Consider the following 19450-nt stretch of genomic DNA (forward strand, 5'->3'; position numbering starts at 1 on the left):
GACCAACTTGATTGCATTGCCATTAGCAAAGCTTGACATTCATTTTCCAAAGCATTATTAGCAGATGAATGTTGTGCTTGATCCGCTCCAAGAAATATACCTTTGTTGTCCCTAAATAACCAACCTCTAAAAGAGTTTCTTCTTGATGTGATATAAGATCCATCATAATTACATTTGATCCACCCTTGTTCAGGTCTTTCCCATGTGGTGATTTTCTGTCTTGTTACATCATTGAACCGTTGGTGGAAAGGAGCTTGTTGATTCTTGACATAATCTTGAGTATCCTGCCATTCTTTAACATATTTTTGTGCCCATATCAATGTTTGTCTCCAAGGTATTTCCTTCCTTTTGATGGATCAGAATGTTATGGCTCTTCCAAATACGTCAAAGGATCCACAGCCCCATTTGGTGAACATGGTTAGGAAGTGTTGAAGTTTGAGTGATAAGTATATCAATTTTGGAATCCAAAGGCAAGTTGGGATTCAGAATGTGATGGTTTGGGAATCTTGATCCTCTCCATATCATCTGAGAATATTGGCATTCAAAAAAGAGGTGCTGTATTGACTCCTCTGCAGTCTGGCATCTCGGACATAAAGCATTTCTTGTAATATGTCTCTTTCTTAGATAGTCACCAATTGATAAGGCAGAAAAGGTTACTTTCCATAGGAAATGCTTTAGTTTGGTGCTGACTGTAACTTCCAGATCTTTGTCTTCAGCAAGTTGTTATCTGGTGGAGGAACAGGCAGATTTATGGTACTAATAAGCAGATTTAACTGTATAAAGGCCTGAAGTGTTGTAGTGCCATCCTAAAAAGTATTTTGCACTATGAGGATGAATTCTCATAGATAATATGAAATTTGAAAGTTTATTTTACAATTTTTCCATACAAGAAAATGAAAGTTTAAAGGATAAAAGTGAACGAGTAATAAATTGAAGGGCATTTTCGCCAATATGTTAAAAAAATATATAAAGAAGAATTACAAATTAATTTTGAGGGTTTCGCGGATCATCGATCTTCTCTGTTCTTCTGCCTCCGCCGACACAGAGAGGAAGAAGACGTTGAAGAATCAGACAAGCTTTAGGCCTCTGTCGTTTTCTTCTCCTCTTCGAATTCCAGTAATTAAATTTCTACCATCTAGTGCTTGAGAGCTGTGTCGTAGTGAAGCAGAGCGAGTACAATATATTGTTCTTCGTTGTGAGTTCTCTAACCTTTGTTTATGGCGGGTTCTGGTTTCAATTTCAAATTTTTAGGGTTTCTTAAAGGGGATAATACATAATCTAATTCTTTGGCTTTAAGCCTTTGTTCTTCCAATTTAGTGTTTTTTTTTTGTTTGTTGTTGTTTGGGTTTGGCTATTCTGGCTCGTTAATTATAGGTTAGTGTAAAAATTTGAGGAATTTGCTCGTAGTATTTACTTGTTCCTCACGTCATGATGAATGAATGGAGGAAGTTTAAGCTGACTCTTTATTCTCGTTTGAGAAATATGTTTACTTTCCTGCTCCCTGATTCTTGACCAATGAGATGAATAATTGAATGTATATGTTGCCAATAGTCTTGTTCTTCAGTAGGTAACATTAAGGGGACTCTTGGCCAAATATTTGAAGCAGTACCTGTGTTCATAGAGAATGGGAGCAGAAGAAGTTCTGGGTTCTCCTTTCAGCTCAAATACCGTGGAAAAACCTGAATTAAGCGACAGAGATTCAGTGTATGCTGTTAGAACTGCCCTTGCATTTGTCCAAAATGTGAGTGTTGCTCAAATGTCGCTTCTTCCACAATCCACATGTTCACATATACATTTACGCGCATGTGTGTGTGTGTGTGTGTGTATGTCTGTGCTACTTTTTGTAATGGTCGTGTTCTCTAAAAGAAGCTTTTTATTAAATTCAGGGGGATTCTGATCTTTATGCTGAGCTTATTAAACTCATGTACCTTAAAGAATACTCTGATTCCGATGCAGTGGCACAGCTTGAGGTGTGTCCTTTTCGTCATATGACAAAATCAATTCTTGTTTTTTTTTTTAAATATTTGTTGTTGGTAAGGATTTCTTCATTTTCATATGTTTTTCAGGTACTCTTGAAAGCTCTATCCGGTTCTGTTGCTTGCATAGATGTAGTTCACCATCGAAATCTTCTCGCTTCTGTAAGTTTCATTTGTGTTAACTTACAGTTGAATACCTGTTTTAGACAAGCTCTCCTACCCTTGCTCTAAATTTCATCCCATGTATTGTGATTAGATTTTTAGGATGAGCTTGTGGGATCACAAACCTAGTGTCATGGATGCATTGGTGGACCTAGTCATATCACTGGTACACAGCTCAGCGACTACCTATCATGTCAAAGTGATATATCATCTGGTTAAAGAGCTTAACATTTTGTGCTTTTGTTGTTTCCATCATTAGGCCGCTACTAGTGGAAAGTATCTGGACCATTGTTTGAATTGTCTCATAAGTAATTTCATTCCACCTCCTACTGTTATGCTTAAACTTTCCCAAGGCTCGAAACGCGTAGTCAACAAGAAGGAGGAAGTTCTTTCCCGGGTGCATGCAGCCCTTCACAAGATTTCTTATTTGGTTCCTCTTGCTCCCTCAAAATTAGTGCCCATACGTGCTCAGAGAATGCCTAAACTGCACGCAAAGGACGATGTAAGTTTTTTATTTTGGTTTAAATTTTAGATAATGTAACGGTGAGCTTATAATATTGGCGGTAAAAAAAAAAATGAGAACTATGTGAATGTCTTGCAGTTGATATCAATATATGTGGATAACTTGTTGAAGTTGGAGAATAGCTCAATCGGGAAAGTTGTTGGCAGCGTGATTATTATGGTGGTGATGGAGAGGTTGCGAGATTTGGATGTAAGTAGATACATGCTTCATGAATAATTGTTCATTTTAAGTAAAGTGTGAAGTGAATGACTTGCTGGACCATCTTTTCAGCTTGAGATTGGGTGGGATGATATTCTGCAAGATGACTCTAGAAGAGGAATGTTTGATATGGAACTTGAAGATGCAGTTGAAGGCACTATGGATGAAGGAGACGAGGTAGGGTTTAGAGTATATTTTTTTTTTTGCTGAACTCTGTTAATTAATAACTGAAAGTTGCTAGATTACAAGATGTCGTTTTCTCTTACTGTGAAAATTTGGACTTGACCTCTGGTTTCGTGGAGTCATTAATTTCGTTTTTTTCTCTTTTGCAGTGTCCAGTGGAGTCTCTAAATCAAAATACTTTGTATGGGAATGTAGACTTTGAGGCGTTGGACAATTTGATGGTCCTAACTTTTCACCATCTTGAATCATGTAAAAATTCTGGTCGTTTGGATGAGGTATGGCACCAACTAGTACTTTACATTCTTCCTTTCCACTGTGAGAGATTCGTTAATCTTTTGGTGGTCCTATTTTTTCATGATTTTGGCATAGGTGTTTGAAATCCTCTTCGAGTCGTTTGAGAATTTCATTCTGAACACACACAAATCAAAATTTTCACAGGTAGACATGATCGCTATTACATTACATACTATAGTCTTCTAGCACTTTAGTTCATTGTCAGCAAGAGATGTCTTGGCTTAGAATCACTTTGCTTTTATCTGCAGTTCCTGATGTTCTACGCGTGCTCACTAGATCCTGAAAATTGTGGTGTAAAATTTGCCACTAAGCTGTTAGACATATATCTCTCCGGCAACAAACCTCGACTTACTAGGCGAGTTTCATTTTATCTTTCATGGTAAAAAATATTTCTGCATGATATTAAGCTAATAATGTTCTAATCACCAATTGGATATGGTTTTGTTTTCTCTCCCTTGCTCAACAGGATGAGTGCAGTGGCTTATCTAGGTAGCTACTTGTCTCGTGGACTGTTTTTGCCATCTTCTTTTGTGGCTAGTATGTTGAAAAGGTACAAAGAAATTGCTTAAAAAACGGATAAAGATATTGTTTGATATGATTCACTTAGCTGTAACATTGTTTCTCTTGTCTCTGAAATCCTAGATTGGTGGACGAGTGTGCAGATTATTGCAGAACATGCAATGATGATGTTAGGCCTGAAGCACATCAAGTTTTCTACTCGGGATGTCAGGTATAGTCCAAGTTTAGAACCATCCTATTCCTTTCCATTCCTGAAGAACTTTTCTTTGAAATCAGCGACTTCCCTGATTACCAATCATTGTAATGATCTTACCCTTACTAGTCTTGAATAGTTTTGCCTATTCTGTGATTGTAGGCAATCCTGTACGTGCTATGCTTTCGAATGAGATCCATCCTGGAAGTTTCTCGCTTTCAATCGCAGCTTTTACCCTTGGAGTCAATTTTATCTCACAAACTAAACCCATTGATGGTGAATTACACTATCATTTTTTTTTTTTGTTATTGTTCAACTGTTATTTGAAGTGATCTGATCTCCAAAGAACCAAATGCATTAAGCTTGCAATAATTCGTTTAACAGGTGTGCCTTCCATCAGTAGTTTCTGAGTTCCTAAAACAAGCCAAAGCTGGTGGTCTGTTCATTGTCTCAGAAGCCTTCATTTTCGATGGCCTACTCGAGTCCGAGCTCTCTCGTGCTTTTGGTGGCCATGAAAGGCTTGATACATTCTTCCCGTTCGACCCTTGCTTATTGAAAAACTCTAACAGGTTCACCATCCTATCTCTTGATAGTTTTCTCTTCCAAAGTAAAGCACGAAACCACTGATATCTTGAAATGAGACTCGTAGTAGCTGTTGCCATTTCATAGTTTTTACCCTCTTTCTGACCTGTTTTCTTGTCAAAATATTGAAGTTATATCTCTCGGAACTTCAACTACTGGTCAATGGTGAAACCGACATATGAAGAAGATGATGAGGATGAGCTTTGTGCTGAGGTCATAGTGAATGGAGATGAAGACAGTGAAGATGACTGTGCTGATGACGTGGATGTCGATACCGAGATGATGAACAAGATGTCTATAACTACGAAACATTCCTTCATGCTTGAAACAGAGGAGCTCTTGGAGATGCCTTCTAGAATCAGACCATCCACTAGTCCTCCTGAATCCTTCCGAATCTAATGGAGGGAATGCCAATTTTGCAAATTAAGGCTTTTAATATAATATTTTTGCGAGTTTGTAAAGTCTGAAGAATACTTTTCATGGAAATTTTTGGCATGAATCAAAGTTAGAAAATTAGGCAGAAGTATTAATGTTTCATGTAAGTTTTTTTCTTGGGTCTTTAAAGGTACATTAAAAACTTTGGGATAATTTTGAAACATGAACATTTTAGAGTGCAGTATTAGTCGATCAATTGGTTTCTGGTTTTCTTCGGTTTGAAGATAATGTGAACCAATAGTCACTTGTTTGATTTCTGTAGAAAACTTTTTAAATTACATCTATGATGCAAAATATATGAATTCTATCAGTTTGCTTATTGGCTGCAAGCTTTTTAGTCAAATTAGAATAAACCTTTGATACGGTTATCTGATTTTATGTTTGACTTAATTTGGTTCAACTTCCAAGTATAAGCCTGCTTACCCTTTGATCTCTTGGTTTTGGCTTCATATTTGGTTTACATTTGGTTAATACAGCTCTTAGTTTTGGGAAATGTCACGCAATGGTTCGAGGTAAACCGGGAAATGTCCGCCCGATTTAGACCGGTTCGTGAACCAGCTGAGCAATCTCCTCTTTAACATCAGCGTCGGCGTCTAGCTTCTTCTTCCCTTTTTCGTTAATCAGCAAAAACCCTAGAATCTGTGCTTCGCTTCTCTTTCAAGCTCGACACTGGAGAAAGATGCCACCAAAATCAAAAGCTAAGGATGGAGCTCCCGTAGAGAGGCCTATTCTTGGTCGTTTCTCTTCTCACCTCAAGATCGGAATTGTAAATCATCTCTCTTATCTCGTTTTTTTTTTTGTGATTTTGAAAGAAGAATGAAAACTTAGATTTCATATTTCCATCGATGAAAGCGTCTTTTTTTTTTTCTTCTGAGCTTTTTTATCCGGTGGAGATCCATTAACTCATACTGAGGAAATGAACATTAGTGATTTATGAGTATATGTTTGGTTTCATTGTGTTCGTTACTGTGCTCTTTGAAAAGGTTAATCCACTTTCAGAAGCTGCTTTAATTGTAGAATTCACGAGGGAGACGATGATGCAGAGATTCATGCATGTATCTTACGATGGAATTGTTTGTGGCTTCGCAGGTTGGGTTGCCAAATGTGGGAAAATCGACTCTGTTCAACACTCTTACAAAGCTTTCGATTCCAGCTGAGAATTTCCCGTTTTGTACCATTGAGCCTAATGAGGCTCGTGTGAATATCCCCGATGAGAGGTTCGATTGGCTTTGCCAATTGTACAAGCCAAAGAGTGAGGTAAATTTGTAACTTTAGTCCATGACTTGCTGCTACGGAGTGGTACAGAGACGACAATGCTCAAGCTGACATTTTGGTCTATTGTGATGCCTCAGATTCCAGCTTTCTTGGAAATTCATGATATTGCTGGGCTTGTTAGAGGCGCTCATGAAGGACAGGGACTTGGAAACAACTTCTTGTCCCATATTCGTGCAGTTGATGGAATTTTCCATGTTCTACGTATGTCTTTTCCTTCCTTTTTCTTTTCTCCTAATACCAGCTTAGTGTTAGTGTGATTTGTAGTTGAAATGGTGCTCTGATGCATATATTGGACTGTACATGCTGCTTGTGCTGTATTGAATTCCTAAATGAGGCATAGGATTTTCAACGACAGACTGGTTTCAAACTATAGTATTTTTTTTTTGTGGTTAGTAACTTTTTGACTGAACATGTGCAGGTGCTTTTGAAGATTCTGATATTATCCATGTCGATGACATCGTGGATCCTGTTAGAGATTTGGAAACCATTACTGAAGAATTGCGGCTAAAGGTGAAAACTAACTTATGACAGATATTGAGTGAACTCGTTACTTTCTGTTTACCTTAATGCAGTTGTCTGCTTTATGAATTAATTAGATATTGTTCTTCATGCTAAACTATTTGGTGAAACTTTAGGATATTGAATTCATTAAAAAGAAGGTTGAAGATGTCGAGAAGAGCATGAAGAGGAGCAATGACAAGCAGCTTAAAGTAGAACTTGAGCTCTTGCTAAAGGTATGCTTATGATTTTTTAACCAACCATGCACTTTTTCAGTGAATCTTATTGGTCTTTAGTTATCAACTGGCTGAAAAAATGATTGTACCTCTTGGGAACAGGTAAAAGCTTGGCTGGAAGAAGGAAAGGATGTCCGTTTTGGGGACTGGAAAGCAGCTGATATCGAGATTTTGAACACATTCCAATTGCTTTCCGCGAAGCCCGTTGTTTACTTGGTGAGTAATCATGAATGTGTCTTTTGCTTCTTTGCTTTCTATGGTCGAGAATTTTGTTTCAACAATTTTTCTCGCCTCATCTTATAAATGTAGAGGCATACTGTATATATTCTCTGACACTATTTGCTCGCAAATGTAACATATAATGTATAAAGCATATTGTTTGGACTTTTTGTGATCACTGATTGTTCTCAAATTTAACTTACAGATTAACATGAATGAGAGAGACTACCAGAGGAAGAAAAACAAGTTCTTGCCGAAGATTCATGCTTGGTACTTACGTATATCCCTTCAAAAACTCTGTTAAGTAATAAGTAATCATTTCCATCTCTGTTGCTGCAAAACAGCAAAAGTTTTTTCTACGGCAATGGTCAGCATTTACTCCTGTTATTACTTTTCTAAAACTAAAAGTATTTGTTTCATCGCACTGTAGGGTTCAAGAGCACGGTGGTGATACTATGATTCCTTTCAGTGGTGTTTTTGAAAGGAGTCTCGCTGATATGCCCCCAGATGAAGCAGCAAAGTATTGCGAGGAGAACAAACTGCAAAGGTTAGTAATTAAAAAGAACAGCATAGCCTTCCTTCAAATGAATAGTTGCTCTGTAAGATGATTTTCTTTATGAACCCATTAAAGTGAATCTAATGGCTATTGCTGCGTTGACAGTGCTCTTCCGAGGATCATCAAAACTGGATTTTCAGCCATTAACCTCATATATTTCTTTACAGCAGGGCCTGATGAGGTATTACAATCCCACTTTACTAGTAATTTACCTGTCTTCACAACACGCTTTAGTCTCTATTTCTCTGAGATGCTTTTCTAAGCATTATATCTCTTTAATTAGCTATTTGATAGTGTATGGTCAGTGTATAGTGGCAAGTAGTGCATCTGCTGGAATTTGATGGTTCTGATAACACATTTATCAATGATATTTTGTTTTGCAGGTGAAATGCTGGCAAATACGACGGCTGTCAAAGGCTCCTCAAGCTGCAGGGGCCATTCATACTGATTTTGAAAGAGGATTTATTTGTGCCGAGGTTACCTTCTTCTCATTTCTATTAATTCTTGGTCAATTCACCAGTTTTCTCAAACCCGAAAATATACATGCGCCAAGCCTTTTTCCTCTTTTGATGATTTGTTCTGTTGAAGAGTTTCCATAAACATGATGCTAGCATGTTCTCATTTTTCATTTTGGTTTTGATTTTCTTTTAATGATTTGCATATCAAGCAGAATTCACTTGTCTGCAAGCCTGTATATATCAAAGCAGAATCCTAATGCAAACCATATGTAGACTAAGCAGTTTCACAAACAAATCATTTGCTTACCTAGTAGGTTAAATGCTTTGTCTATTTTGAAATTCGATGTGGTTTATTCCAATGTTGTCATTAATATCACAGGTCATGAAATTTGAGGATCTCAAGGAACTTGGCAATGAAACTGCAGTCAAGGTACTTTTCTCAAACCGCCTTTCCCATCATGCAGTATATTATATTCTCTATAAAGATGATATGGTTACTTTAACCGCATGGTGATGAATATCTCTATGGTTGAAGATGTTAAACAGTATAAAAGTCTAATTTACAATCCTATAAACCAATGCAGGGCGCAGGAAAATACAGACAGGAGGGGAAAACGTATATTGTTCAGGACGGCGATATCATTTTCTTCAAGTTCAATGTTTCCGGTGGTGGGAAGAAATGAGATCCATCCGTCTACCTCCTCTCCGCATCTTGAAGCTTTATACAGTTTCGAGAGAGGAAAACCAAACTGTATTTTCTGTTTTTGAAAGTTGCAGTTTGTTGTTTGGCTTTACAAAACACAAAAGTATCTGTACCTCTTGATCCTTTATTTTGCAGTTAGCTAAAGACATGTCTTTGCCTTGAGACAGAGCATTAAGCCTTCTCTATCTTGTACAACTCCTTTGAATAAGTTTTTCTCCACTGTTTTGAAACCTCAAATGATTTGTGACTTGTGAGTGAGATTTCTTGAACTTGAGAACTAGTGTCTTTTTATGCAAGTGGAACGAGTTGTTGAAGACTCGGAATAACACGGAACCAAATAAGCGAAGAAAACTAAACCTTAAAAAGCAAATTATATTTGCTAGAGTCATGACATTACAATCAATAAAGAAGAAAAGAAATATTTTTGGGGATTGGTGCTTTCCATCACCATATTTTTTTTTTTTTTTTTTTGTCGACTTTTGCATTATAAACCCAAAAGGGCAATTACAAATGGTGGAGTTAAAGCTCAATAGATACAAACTTAAGCCCATAAAGATAACTACGTGTTATAAGCAAGACAATAAAGAGACTCGTGTATAAACACGTGTTTGCAAACAAGTTGGGTTGGAAACACAACCGACTCAAGCACGGCAAGCTTCACCGGAATCTGGGAAATTCATTATCCTCCGGCAACAACATCCAGCAAAGGCAGCCGCTTGATTCACGATCACACCACCTCATCCTTCTGCGTAAATTACCAAGTGTTTAGAACAAAGACTCGCAAGCTATCCGATTTTTGAAGTACGAGAAATCACGGCAAAGCTAGAGATCAGAGCAGTCGCAGAACTTTGCTCTCCTGTTCCGTTCTAAACCCACCAAAGATCTTCATAAACACGATTCTTTTGCATGCGAAGAAACCTTCATCCAAAGCCGATTTTACGGCCCCAATAGGGGGTATGAAGGATTTTACTCTCCTCATACTAGGAATCGAGCAGATCGGCAAAAGCAGAGTCAAACAACACATGGTGTTTATCTCCTCCGATGGAAGAAGATGAAAGAGCTGCAAAAGGATTAATACAAACTAAACTAACTAAAGAAAAACCGAACACAGTCGAATATGAAATCCAAAAGTTAGAATTATTAACTCTGGATTAAACTGGAAAGACATCCGATGTTAATCGGAATTTTTACATCAAAAAAGAAACACTCACTCTCTCTGTGAAAGATTTTTAGAGAGAGAACAGAGAGAGAGTAGTTATTTTTTTCTCTCTTTGTGCTTCCCATCACCATATAAACCACTAGAATCCCTTATTTTCTTCAAAGATTCTGATGAATACCCATCAGCAAAAGAAACAACTTTCTTCAAGTTCAAAGTTTCTGATGAATACCCATCACCAAAAGAAACAAGTCTTCGTGAGAGCGACAAGAGCTCAGGTAAGCTAGATCTGCTCCCTTTCGATATAGAGGTGGAGATACTGACTAGATTGCCGGGAAAGTCTGTTATCAAGTTCCTATGCGTGTCAAAGATATGGTCTTCCATCATCCGAAGCCAAAGATTCGTGGATTCTTACTACGCTCTGTCCTCTGCGACGCGATCTCGGTTTATAATCGCTTTCAGCCACCTTAGCACCGCCGAGGTTAATGACAAGCGTTTGTTCATCTTCTCGTCATCACACGAGGACGAGGTAGAGGAGGAGGAATCTTCTTCTTCTTCTTCTTTGGTTGCCAATCTTGACATGACAATACCTTCAGTGACCTTGGGTTACGGTTCCAAGTGTACTTCCGTACATGGCTTTGTGGGTTGTAGACATGGTGCTTCTCAGTTAACTATATGTAACCCTAGCACGAAGCAAGTCATTACCTTTCCCTGCAATGGATCTCGCATATCTTTGGGATACGATCCTGTTGGTGATCAATTCAAAGCATTGACCTTGGTGTCATCTCCTAACCAGACTCATCAGTTTATAGTGCACCAGGTTATAACAGTTGGAGCAAGAGGAGTAGTAGAATCTCGTAGTGAGATTACCTCCCCGCCTTATTGCTCTTTAACTAGTGGAATTTGCATCAATGGCTTTATATATTATGGTGCTTGCGCCCCAACACTAGGAACGACTCCGGTGATTGTGTCTTTTGATGTTAGACATGAAAGGCTAAGTTTTATCACAGCGCCTGAGGATGTCCTGGTTTGGAAGAGTTGTTCGATATTGATTGAATACAGAGGGAAGCTAGCTTCCATTGTGAGAAACCCTTATGCTTTTTTCGACAGGTTTGATCTGTATATACTAGAGGACGCCAAGAAACCTGATTGGTCCAAGCAAACATTTGAGCTTCCTTTCTCTCTTGGAATGGGTAAGGATGTGACTTCTCAGGGAACCAACAAGGCTGGTGAAATCATTTTTGCACCAACAACTCTGCCATATGATGTCCAGCCCTGCTACATTTTCTACTACAACACAGACACAAAAGACTTGAGAAGAGTCCGAATCCACGGAATTGCAGATACTGAAGAGTTTAGGCACTGTTGTGGACTCGCAGGCCTCTGTTTCGTCTCCATCTCACCCGAACACGTTGAAAGCATTGCGTCTTTGTAATGTGTTTGTTCGAGCTAATAATGTAAGAGCTTGACTACAAACTCTGGGTGTTTCTTAGTTTGTTATCTTAGTGACTGATAATGATCTGTGTGATGCTTTTTTTTTCTTCTTCTTTTCTAGTCTTTTATTGGTGATTATAGTTCAATATTTATCTTGACCACAACTCCTTACTTGCTGTGTACTTGTGTATTCGTATATTTGTAACATCTGCACTAGATTTTCATTTATCTGATACACAATAAATACCTGTGCTGGGACCATGTCCCCGTTGTGACTACTCAGATGGCTCCCTTTGCTCCCATTCCTTTCTCTCTCGTCGATCGTGACATCCAGGTTTGCTATTTCGTTCCAGGTTTGAAAGTTGCAATTTGTTATTTGGCTTACCAAACACAAAAGTATCTCTTGTACCTCTTGATCCTTTTTTGCAGTTAGCTAAGATTTTTCTTTGCCTTCAGACAGAGCATTAAGTCTTCTCTATCTTGTAGAACTCCTTTCAATAAGTTTTTCTCCACTGTTTTGAAACCTCAAGAGATTGTGACTTGTGAGTGAGATTTCTTGAACTAGAGAACTAGTTTTCTTCTTACGCAAGTGGAATGAATTAAGTTGTTGAAGACTCTGAATAACAAAAACCAGATAAGCCAAGTAAACAAAACCTTAAAAAGCAAATTATATTTGCTAGTGTCATGACATTACAAAGCTCAGTTACTAAGAGCTTTTGGATAGATCAATAAAAACAAAAGAACAAAAGAATTATTTTTGGGGGATGGTCAATCCATTGCTGCTTCCTCTACTCCATGTTGTGAAGAGTTGATCCTGTTTGGCTCTTCTCCATTTCTGAGGAATCTTGATTGGAACAAGCTTGGAGAGAAGAGCTCTCCGGTGCTTCTTCTAGTGCTTGGCTGCTTGAAAATGAGTTCTCTCCATTCTGTTTGCGTAGCCAAGCTTCATGAAGCTGCAAAACATACTCCAAGTGCCATAAAACCTCTCCCATCATTGGCCTGTTCTTCCCTTCATCCGCTAAGCACTTCTCAGCTATCTCCCCATACTTCTCCAAAGATTCAGGACTGTAGTTCCCCTTCAGATTCGGGTCGATGATCGACTCGAGAGACCTCTGTTTCTGCCAGCTTAAAGCCCATTCCGCAAGGTTGATCTGGTCTTTGGGCAAAGTCGGGTTTATAACAGCTCGAGCACAAACAGCTTCGAACAACACAACACCGAAAGAGTAAACATCTGACTTCTCTGTTAACTGTTGCCTCCTGAAGTATTCCGGATCAAGATAACCGAAACTCCCTTTCACAGCTGTACTGACATGAGTATGGTCCATGGAAGGTCCAGCTTTAGACAGTCCAAAGTCAGACATCTTCGCCACAAAGTTCTCGTCTAACAATATGTTTGTTGTCTTGACATCTCTGTGAATGATTCCTCTCTCAGAGCCTGTGTGGAGGTAATGCAGTCCCCGGGCAGATCCTATACAAGCTTCAAGCCGTTGTTTCCATGACAACGGAGGAAGGTTGCTTCCAAACAGATGGCTCCTCAGAGTTCCATTTGCCATGTACTCATAAACCAAGATCATCTCATTGTGCTCATCACAGAAACCAATCAAAGACACGAGATGCCTATGCCTAAGCCTCGAGAGCATCACAATCTCGGTCTCGAATTCAGCAAGTCCTTGCTGAGAATGCGGTGTTGCTCGTTTTATAGCTATGAGCGTTCCATCTTCAAGCTCCCCTCTATAGACTTTACCAAACCCTCCAATGCCAATAGCTAAACCGTCATCAAAGTTCTTGGTAGCTGCACGAATCTCGGCTAGTGTAAACTTCCTACCCATTGTAGACGCCGCAAGAGTGTTCAGTCTTAGTGAACCCCCCGTTGCTTTGGCGTTTGCAGTACTGTTATTAACATGCAAGAACAATGGACGCCAGCCTGGAGGATTGCTTTTGGAGTCATCTGATTTGTTTCGCCTTATCTTGCACAAACACACAACCAAAGTCACCAAGAACGTGAAAAGAATGATCGTTGCTATACCAGCACCAACACTGATCCAAATAATCCGCATCTTTGAGTCACTAACCGAGTGACCATTCGGATCAAACTTGATGAAATGAGCAAGATTCCCATCTTTGCTTAGCTTGAAAATCTCGAGACCACTCAGAAGAGCATCTGTTCCAGAAGCACCAGCGGATGTGTCAGGTCCGAGCTGAATCCAAAGAATGTCGTTCTTGGAGGAGACCGGATCGAAGTAATCTTGATATATACCTTTGTTCTTCCCTCCCGCGTGAGCATATATATCGAAATTACCAGCAGCCGTCTGGTTGTTTATGTATATCCTGAATATCCTCTGGTTCTGCTTATCCACAACCAGCTCGCAGAAATGAAGCCTAACCAAGTAATCAAAATTCGGATCCACTTCAAATTTCCAAGAAATGTTGAACCTTTTCTCAAGAACCTCGGTGTTTGACATTGTCCTAGCGGTTTCATACACAAGAAGAGGAGCCACAGGTGAATCATTAGCCGAAGCATACGTGATGTTCGAGCTGTTCTTGACTTCCACACCGGCGTTTTCAATCACCATGTAGCTTGAATCTGTTTCCCATGTCCGATACAGCTTAAGATCTTGGCTTGGACCTAGTTTTGGACCACCAACGTTTAGCCTATACATAGTTTCGATCCCACGTCCCTTCAAACCCAGCTCCACTTCGCTTCCACCCACTTTAGCAACAGATTCCTTGAAAATCTTGTCAAGAACAGGAACAATCTCAATAGCATTGACAAACCCGAATGATCCTTCCTCTGGGATGAAACTCAAAACCAGTTTTTCCAGTCCTGTAGGTAAAAGAAACTCTTTAACCAGAGAAGAGGCGGTGGAATTGTGGCCAGAGCTTTGCAAGATGAGATTTTTATGCGCGATTTCTCCTTGGATGTTGATGTTACGCATCAGTCTCAGACCATTAGCAAACACGCTGAAAGAAGACTCATTCACATTGTGGTTTTCGATGGCGAAAGGGCTGAAATGGAGCCTAACAAAGCAACTTCCTTGAGCTATACCATCGAATGTATAGTTTAACGTGGTCTCGAAAACACGAGCTGACTTATAAATCTCGGAAAGGACAGAACTCTTTATCGATGTCGTCGATGCAATGGCATCAAATCCTACTGAACTAAGGGTTAAACTGTTGTTGGGAGACGAATCTCCAACCCATATTCTTCCATCTGCTTTGGTTGAAGTGTTTGAGCCACAATCCACAAGGAAGCTCTTGGACTGAGCTTCTCCATAGACAACAACACAAGTGAAGATTATCAACACACATAACAGAAGTTCCAGAAACTTTTTCCTCAGCTTCGACATAGCCACTCAAAGAACCCTAGAATCACCCGGTAAATCGATCACAAAGAGACAATGTTCAACTACAGATAAGCTAAAATCCTATCTAAGCTCCTCCAGGAAACAGAAATTTCCCAAATGTGTGTAGTTTGGTTTTTACTCCTCTCTGTTATTAGCTTCCACTAGAAAATTTGCAAGAGAAAAAGGGCTCACAACGACTCTCAAAGAAAGATTTCTATTTTCTCTCTCTCTCAAGCAAAAATCAACAGCCTTTTAGCAAATCAGTCCTAAAATGCTGAAAATTTCTTTTCAATAAAGCAAGGCAGAGTTAACAAAACAAACCAAAGATCCCAACTTCTTTCAGTAAATAATCCAATAAAGCTACAAGATCTGAAATATAACCCAGAATAGTCCACAAGAAGTACAAAGACACAAAGTAGGATTCTTTCAGTGAATAAGAACCAAAATGGGGATGGAATCAAACAGAGGAAATGAAGAAACAAGAAGAACAAAGATCTGGGTTTCCAACAAAAGATGAAAATTTTGAGGGAGGAGAAAGAAACAAAAAAGCTGATAGGGTTATCTGGAGAAGAAAATTATGAACATGGGTTGTTTGTTGGAACAGATTGGAAAAGAGAAAGAAAGAATAATAGACCTTGCCTTGAATATTTGTTTTCTTTGTTCAAATATGTACATTAAAGTAAATTCTTTTTCGTCCTTTAAAAATTAAATCTTTGTTTGCTGCTTGTTTGTTCTCTTTACAAAGAAGCCAAGTACTAAGAATCGCATCACCATCATATCACTTTGAAATTGATAGCACTCATATAATAATTACCAATAATTTATAGGTAAAATCGTATGTTTTGGAGTGTTTTGCAATGTACATACAATAAAGAATGCTTCTTTAGAAGTACTAATAATAAAAATTATCACTCTAGTTGTTGCCAGAAAAATTACAATTTTCTACAATACTTATAGATGTTTTTTATTTTTTGAAGAAGTTGCATTATATACCATAAAATATAGATATCGTTTTTTTATATAGCATAAAGTAATTCTGAAGATGGCAAAAGAAATAAAGAAATTCTTAGATAAATGAAAAATAATTGTCAAACCAAAAAGAAAATATGGAAAAAGAGACAAAAGATAAGAGCGGTGGCAATAATAGGAAAGTGGGTCACATGCACATGTCCGGTCGATCATCAGCATTTCATTAATACCGCCTACTTCAAATTCCATTATTACCCTTTCCTAAATCTACATGCGTCGAGACAATGTAAGGTCTCTTTTGTCTTTTCGATGTTTACTTGGTCCGTACCGTCCCTTGAAGTACTTACTTACTAGGGGAAAAGAAAAACATTTGTTCACATATCATATTCATATACAATCACAGATCTGTTCACCTTTTTTTTTTTATTTGATCATAACTTTATGCTTGTCCCTCTTTTTTTTTTCAACGACAACATTTTTAATGGTTCATATAGTAATGTTAGTATGTTTCGATTATCTTTACTAACGGACGTGTAAGATCAAAATTATAATTAAATCGGTTTGCAAAATTATAATCTCGGATAAATGCATGGAAATTTGGGGTCTTACGTATATTCGAAAAAAGTAAATTTCTGTTCCCAATAGGAAGCAATAGATAACCGTAAATGTTTTGTAAATATATACTTAAAATCTCTATAATAGGGTTGGATTAGAAAAAAAATGACAATCAAATGAACCGAAACCAGAGTTGCAATAGAATCTTTAAGAGTATTGGAATGAAGCCCATTTAAGATTGAAGGCCCACTTATATACGAAAAATTATTTGTGAAGCAACTACATATGTTTGCGCATAACTTCATGTTTTTGTTTTAAAAGCAACTTGTACATTGCGGTTTCCTGAATTTTTTTATTATTTCTTTTTTTTTTACTGACAATTTTTTTTTAATTATTTTATCAGAAGAATTTTAAAAATTCAGTCACTACTCGAAATGGTCTATCCAAGGATTATATGTAATTTAAGTAAGTATTTAACTAGTTAAGAAATTTTGATATTGTAGTACGAGTGTACGACGACTAAAATGACTTTTGAATTATCTCAGAAAAGGAAACTACCAATAATGTGTTTTAAACGAAAGCTACACTAGTATAGTGATGTACAAGTGTACAACCATAGAAAAGAACCATCAAATTTGACACAAGTAAGACCGGTGCCTCTCGTTTTTGACCAATAAATCTTCCAAAAACCTTAGCTTCGATTCGATTATAATATGTTTTATTTTGTCTTTTTCTCTTATTTTGTTAAATTTTATAGGGTTTTTAGAAAATTAGAAACCCCTAAAGTCGAGTCTCCCACGTCTGGTTTCACGTAATAGAATAGGACTTGTGATGAGATAACACAAGCCAAAGAAAGAAGGCCTAAACGTGTGTGTGAAGAAAACCAACTCAAGATGCATTGACTAAGTCAAACGGCTGAGACATTATCATGATTTCCATTTATCTATTTCCATTACTTGCATTATACAGTACTAATAGGAAAGATTCTATTTAAATATTAGTTTTTCCAATCGTCTACAGAAATAATACCGTAAGAAAGATAGCTTGTACAAGAAGTTACCGTCTTTGGGTCACTTGTTTCATTAGTAATAGATTGTTTTCATTCAAACTTTAAACACAAAAACATATACTCCCTCTGTTCAGAATTATTTGATGTTTTAGAAGGTTTTTTTTGTTCAGAATTATTTGATGTTCTCACTTTTCAATGCAAAATTTAATGAATTTTTATAGTTTTTGACCTTTTATATTCTGCAGATTGTTTTCTTATTGGCTGAATGATATTTAAATGAATTATAAATAATATTTTTAGTATAGGAAAAATAAAAATTAAATGAATCCTTAAACTGTGTGCAAAAACTTTAAACATCAAATAATTCTGAACAGAAGGAGTATATCACAAAAAATAACGAAGTCATGAAGACAGAAATCAAGTAAGTTAGGTGGAGCTTTAATTAATAACTTGAAATCTTAATTATTTTAATCTTGATTTTTTATCTATGTATTTGTGCTCAATTTTGGGCCTAAATAGAATTTTGGTTTTCCATTGTAAATACACAATAAACAACAATTTTAAACGTATAAACAAGAGAAGAAAACAAAAGAGTTAGGGAGATAATTTGGGCGACAGCCTAATTCGATAGAGCAGAAAGTGTGAGAGAGATTTTGATAGATTATTTCATCCAAGTTTGCTGCAAATTGGTTTATTTCTTAATTAACAAACTGGCAGATGAATATTTTCACTCTGTATCATATATATTCTCATTACATTTTTTGTCGCTTTTAATAAAATACATGTATAGCAACGAAATTATTTATCATCGCCCGTCTCTATATATTTCCTATCTACTGTAATATCAGAGTCATAGCTACGAAAATATGCGATTAGCTAGGCACTGGTTGTAGGAACGAAGGTATGATTAAATATATATATACTTTTGGTACATTCTACTCCTCATTACGGTTTGGCTGTAAATAGAACCTTTAGTTTCTCATTTTAAAATACACCAAATGCAACAAACTTAATCATAACCAAGAGAAAAAAACAACAGAATTAGGTATAGATAATACAAAGCTTACTTTGACAAAACACTGAATACCAATACTTGCGTAGACAAACTGTATTTTTTTTTTTGTCATAGGCTCTTGAAGAAAGAATATGCTTACATAGAAAATAAAATGGGCAAAAATGAACAATACATAATTATAGATAAATCGTTATTAATTCTCTCAAACGACAGTAAATATTCGTCTCATCTTTATTTTACTGTCATGCTACGTTCGAAAAATCGAAACTGTATATACACCTTTTTTCCCATTCGACTTGCATGTGTAAAAAGCTACCCAACTTGTAAACTACTGCATCTCCTAATCTAATGTTTTTTTTTGTTTTTTTGTTTTATATCAACTCCTAATCTATGTTGTAAGAACTGAACACAATCCAAATGTGTATATATTTTTGTTTTACATTATTGTATATATAAGTCGCGGTTTGCGCAATATTTTTTTCTGTTGGTTGATTGAATAATATAATTTTTTTGTAGGAAGATTTGGAAATTCCACCGCGACTCATTGCAAGGTACCGCTAGGAGAGCGTGCTATGTGTGGTTGAATGCTAACTTGTTATAACATGTTATCTATGTTTTCCACAAATCTATTTTTTATTTTTATTTTTCGATGCAACCTATATGGTTAAATGCTAACTAGCTAGCTACATCTTCTGAGCATGTTATTTTCACCAAATCATGGCTGTTGTTGGTTTCTATCTCATCAATAAGTATACTTTCCTTGGTAGCATTGGAAATAGCATTTAACTTTGTGAATAAATAAGGATATAGCGTGTCCATCATATAATATTAGATTTTGTGAAAAAAAAATACAAGAATAGCATGTTATTTGTGTTTTCCTCTATGTTTGCCTTAACCAAGTAGGGGTAAAACCACCTACAATGAGCTCAATGTACTTTATTTCATTAAGTATGATGTA

At 37.1% G+C, this 19450-nt stretch overlaps 4 protein-coding genes across 5 annotated transcripts; 3 read left to right on the top strand and 1 right to left on the bottom strand.

Moving 5' to 3' along the window:
• Positions 1–992: 992 nt before the first annotated feature.
• LOC18992036 (RNA polymerase I-specific transcription initiation factor RRN3) lies at positions 993–5253 on the top strand. Of its 2 annotated transcripts, none has more exons than XM_024153218.1 (16): positions 993–1195; positions 1552–1741; positions 1887–1970; positions 2067–2138; positions 2233–2304; positions 2398–2640; positions 2740–2850; positions 2932–3036; positions 3192–3317; positions 3412–3480; positions 3585–3691; positions 3803–3886; positions 3979–4066; positions 4211–4324; positions 4433–4617; positions 4762–5253. In XM_024153218.1, the coding sequence occupies exons 2-16, from the start codon at positions 1625–1627 to the stop codon at positions 5027–5029; spliced, it is 1845 nt and encodes a 614-aa protein (XP_024008986.1). In that variant the 5' UTR covers positions 993–1195; positions 1552–1624; the 3' UTR covers positions 5030–5253. The 2 variants fall into 2 exon arrangements, with proteins under 2 accessions (XP_024008986.1, XP_006415449.1); XM_006415386.2 differs by having other exon boundaries at positions 1001–1195; positions 1565–1741.
• A 418-nt stretch (positions 5254–5671) lies between these two features.
• LOC18992037 (obg-like ATPase 1) lies at positions 5672–9247 on the top strand. The gene is made up of 12 exons (XM_024152947.1): positions 5672–5831; positions 6155–6322; positions 6418–6541; positions 6759–6850; positions 6976–7074; positions 7177–7290; positions 7499–7563; positions 7724–7840; positions 7955–8030; positions 8233–8325; positions 8687–8737; positions 8892–9247. The coding sequence occupies exons 1-12, from the start codon at positions 5745–5747 to the stop codon at positions 8988–8990; spliced, it is 1185 nt and encodes a 394-aa protein (XP_024008715.1). The 5' UTR covers positions 5672–5744; the 3' UTR covers positions 8991–9247.
• Positions 9248–10203: 956 nt separating this feature from the next.
• Positions 10204–11748, top strand: LOC18992038 (F-box protein At1g30790; the record flags this gene model as incomplete). The annotated part of the gene is made up of 1 exon (XM_024152829.1): positions 10204–11748. A coding segment is annotated over one exon (1398 nt), but the record flags the coding sequence as incomplete, so codon positions are not given.
• Positions 11749–12243: 495 nt separating this feature from the next.
• Positions 12244–15562, bottom strand: LOC18992039 (probable receptor-like protein kinase At1g30570). The gene has a single exon (XM_006415389.2). The coding sequence runs from the start codon at positions 14945–14947 to the stop codon at positions 12389–12391; it is 2559 nt and encodes an 852-aa protein (XP_006415452.1). The 5' UTR covers positions 14948–15562; the 3' UTR covers positions 12244–12388.
• Between the last annotated feature and the right edge of the window lie 3888 nt (positions 15563–19450).

Source organism: Eutrema salsugineum, unplaced genomic scaffold (assembly GCF_000478725.1).
Source record: "Eutrema salsugineum unplaced genomic scaffold, Eutsalg1_0 scaffold_5, whole genome shotgun sequence".
NCBI lineage: Eukaryota > Viridiplantae > Streptophyta > Magnoliopsida > Brassicales > Brassicaceae > Eutrema > Eutrema salsugineum.

Bases quoted from the DNA above. Each gene is read 5' to 3' on its own strand.
- LOC18992036 (XM_024153218.1), top strand. From the start codon at position 1,625: ATGGGAGCAGAAGAAGTTCTGGGTTCTCCTTTCAGCTCAAATACCGTG. The intron at 2,641-2,739 runs GTAAGTTTTTTA...AATGTCTTGCAG, and splicing joins AACTGCACGCAAAGGACGAT to TTGATATCAATATATGTGGA. The intron at 4,325-4,432 runs GTGAATTACACT...TTCGTTTAACAG, and splicing joins ACAAACTAAACCCATTGATG to GTGTGCCTTCCATCAGTAGT.
- LOC18992037 (XM_024152947.1), top strand. From the start codon at position 5,745: ATGCCACCAAAATCAAAAGCTAAGGATGGAGCTCCCGTAGAGAGGCCT. The intron at 6,851-6,975 runs GTGAAAACTAAC...GTGAAACTTTAG, and splicing joins CTGAAGAATTGCGGCTAAAG to GATATTGAATTCATTAAAAA. The intron at 7,564-7,723 runs GTACTTACGTAT...ATCGCACTGTAG, and splicing joins TTGCCGAAGATTCATGCTTG to GGTTCAAGAGCACGGTGGTG.
- LOC18992039 (XM_006415389.2), bottom strand. From the start codon at position 14,947: ATGTCGAAGCTGAGGAAAAAGTTTCTGGAACTTCTGTTATGTGTGTTG.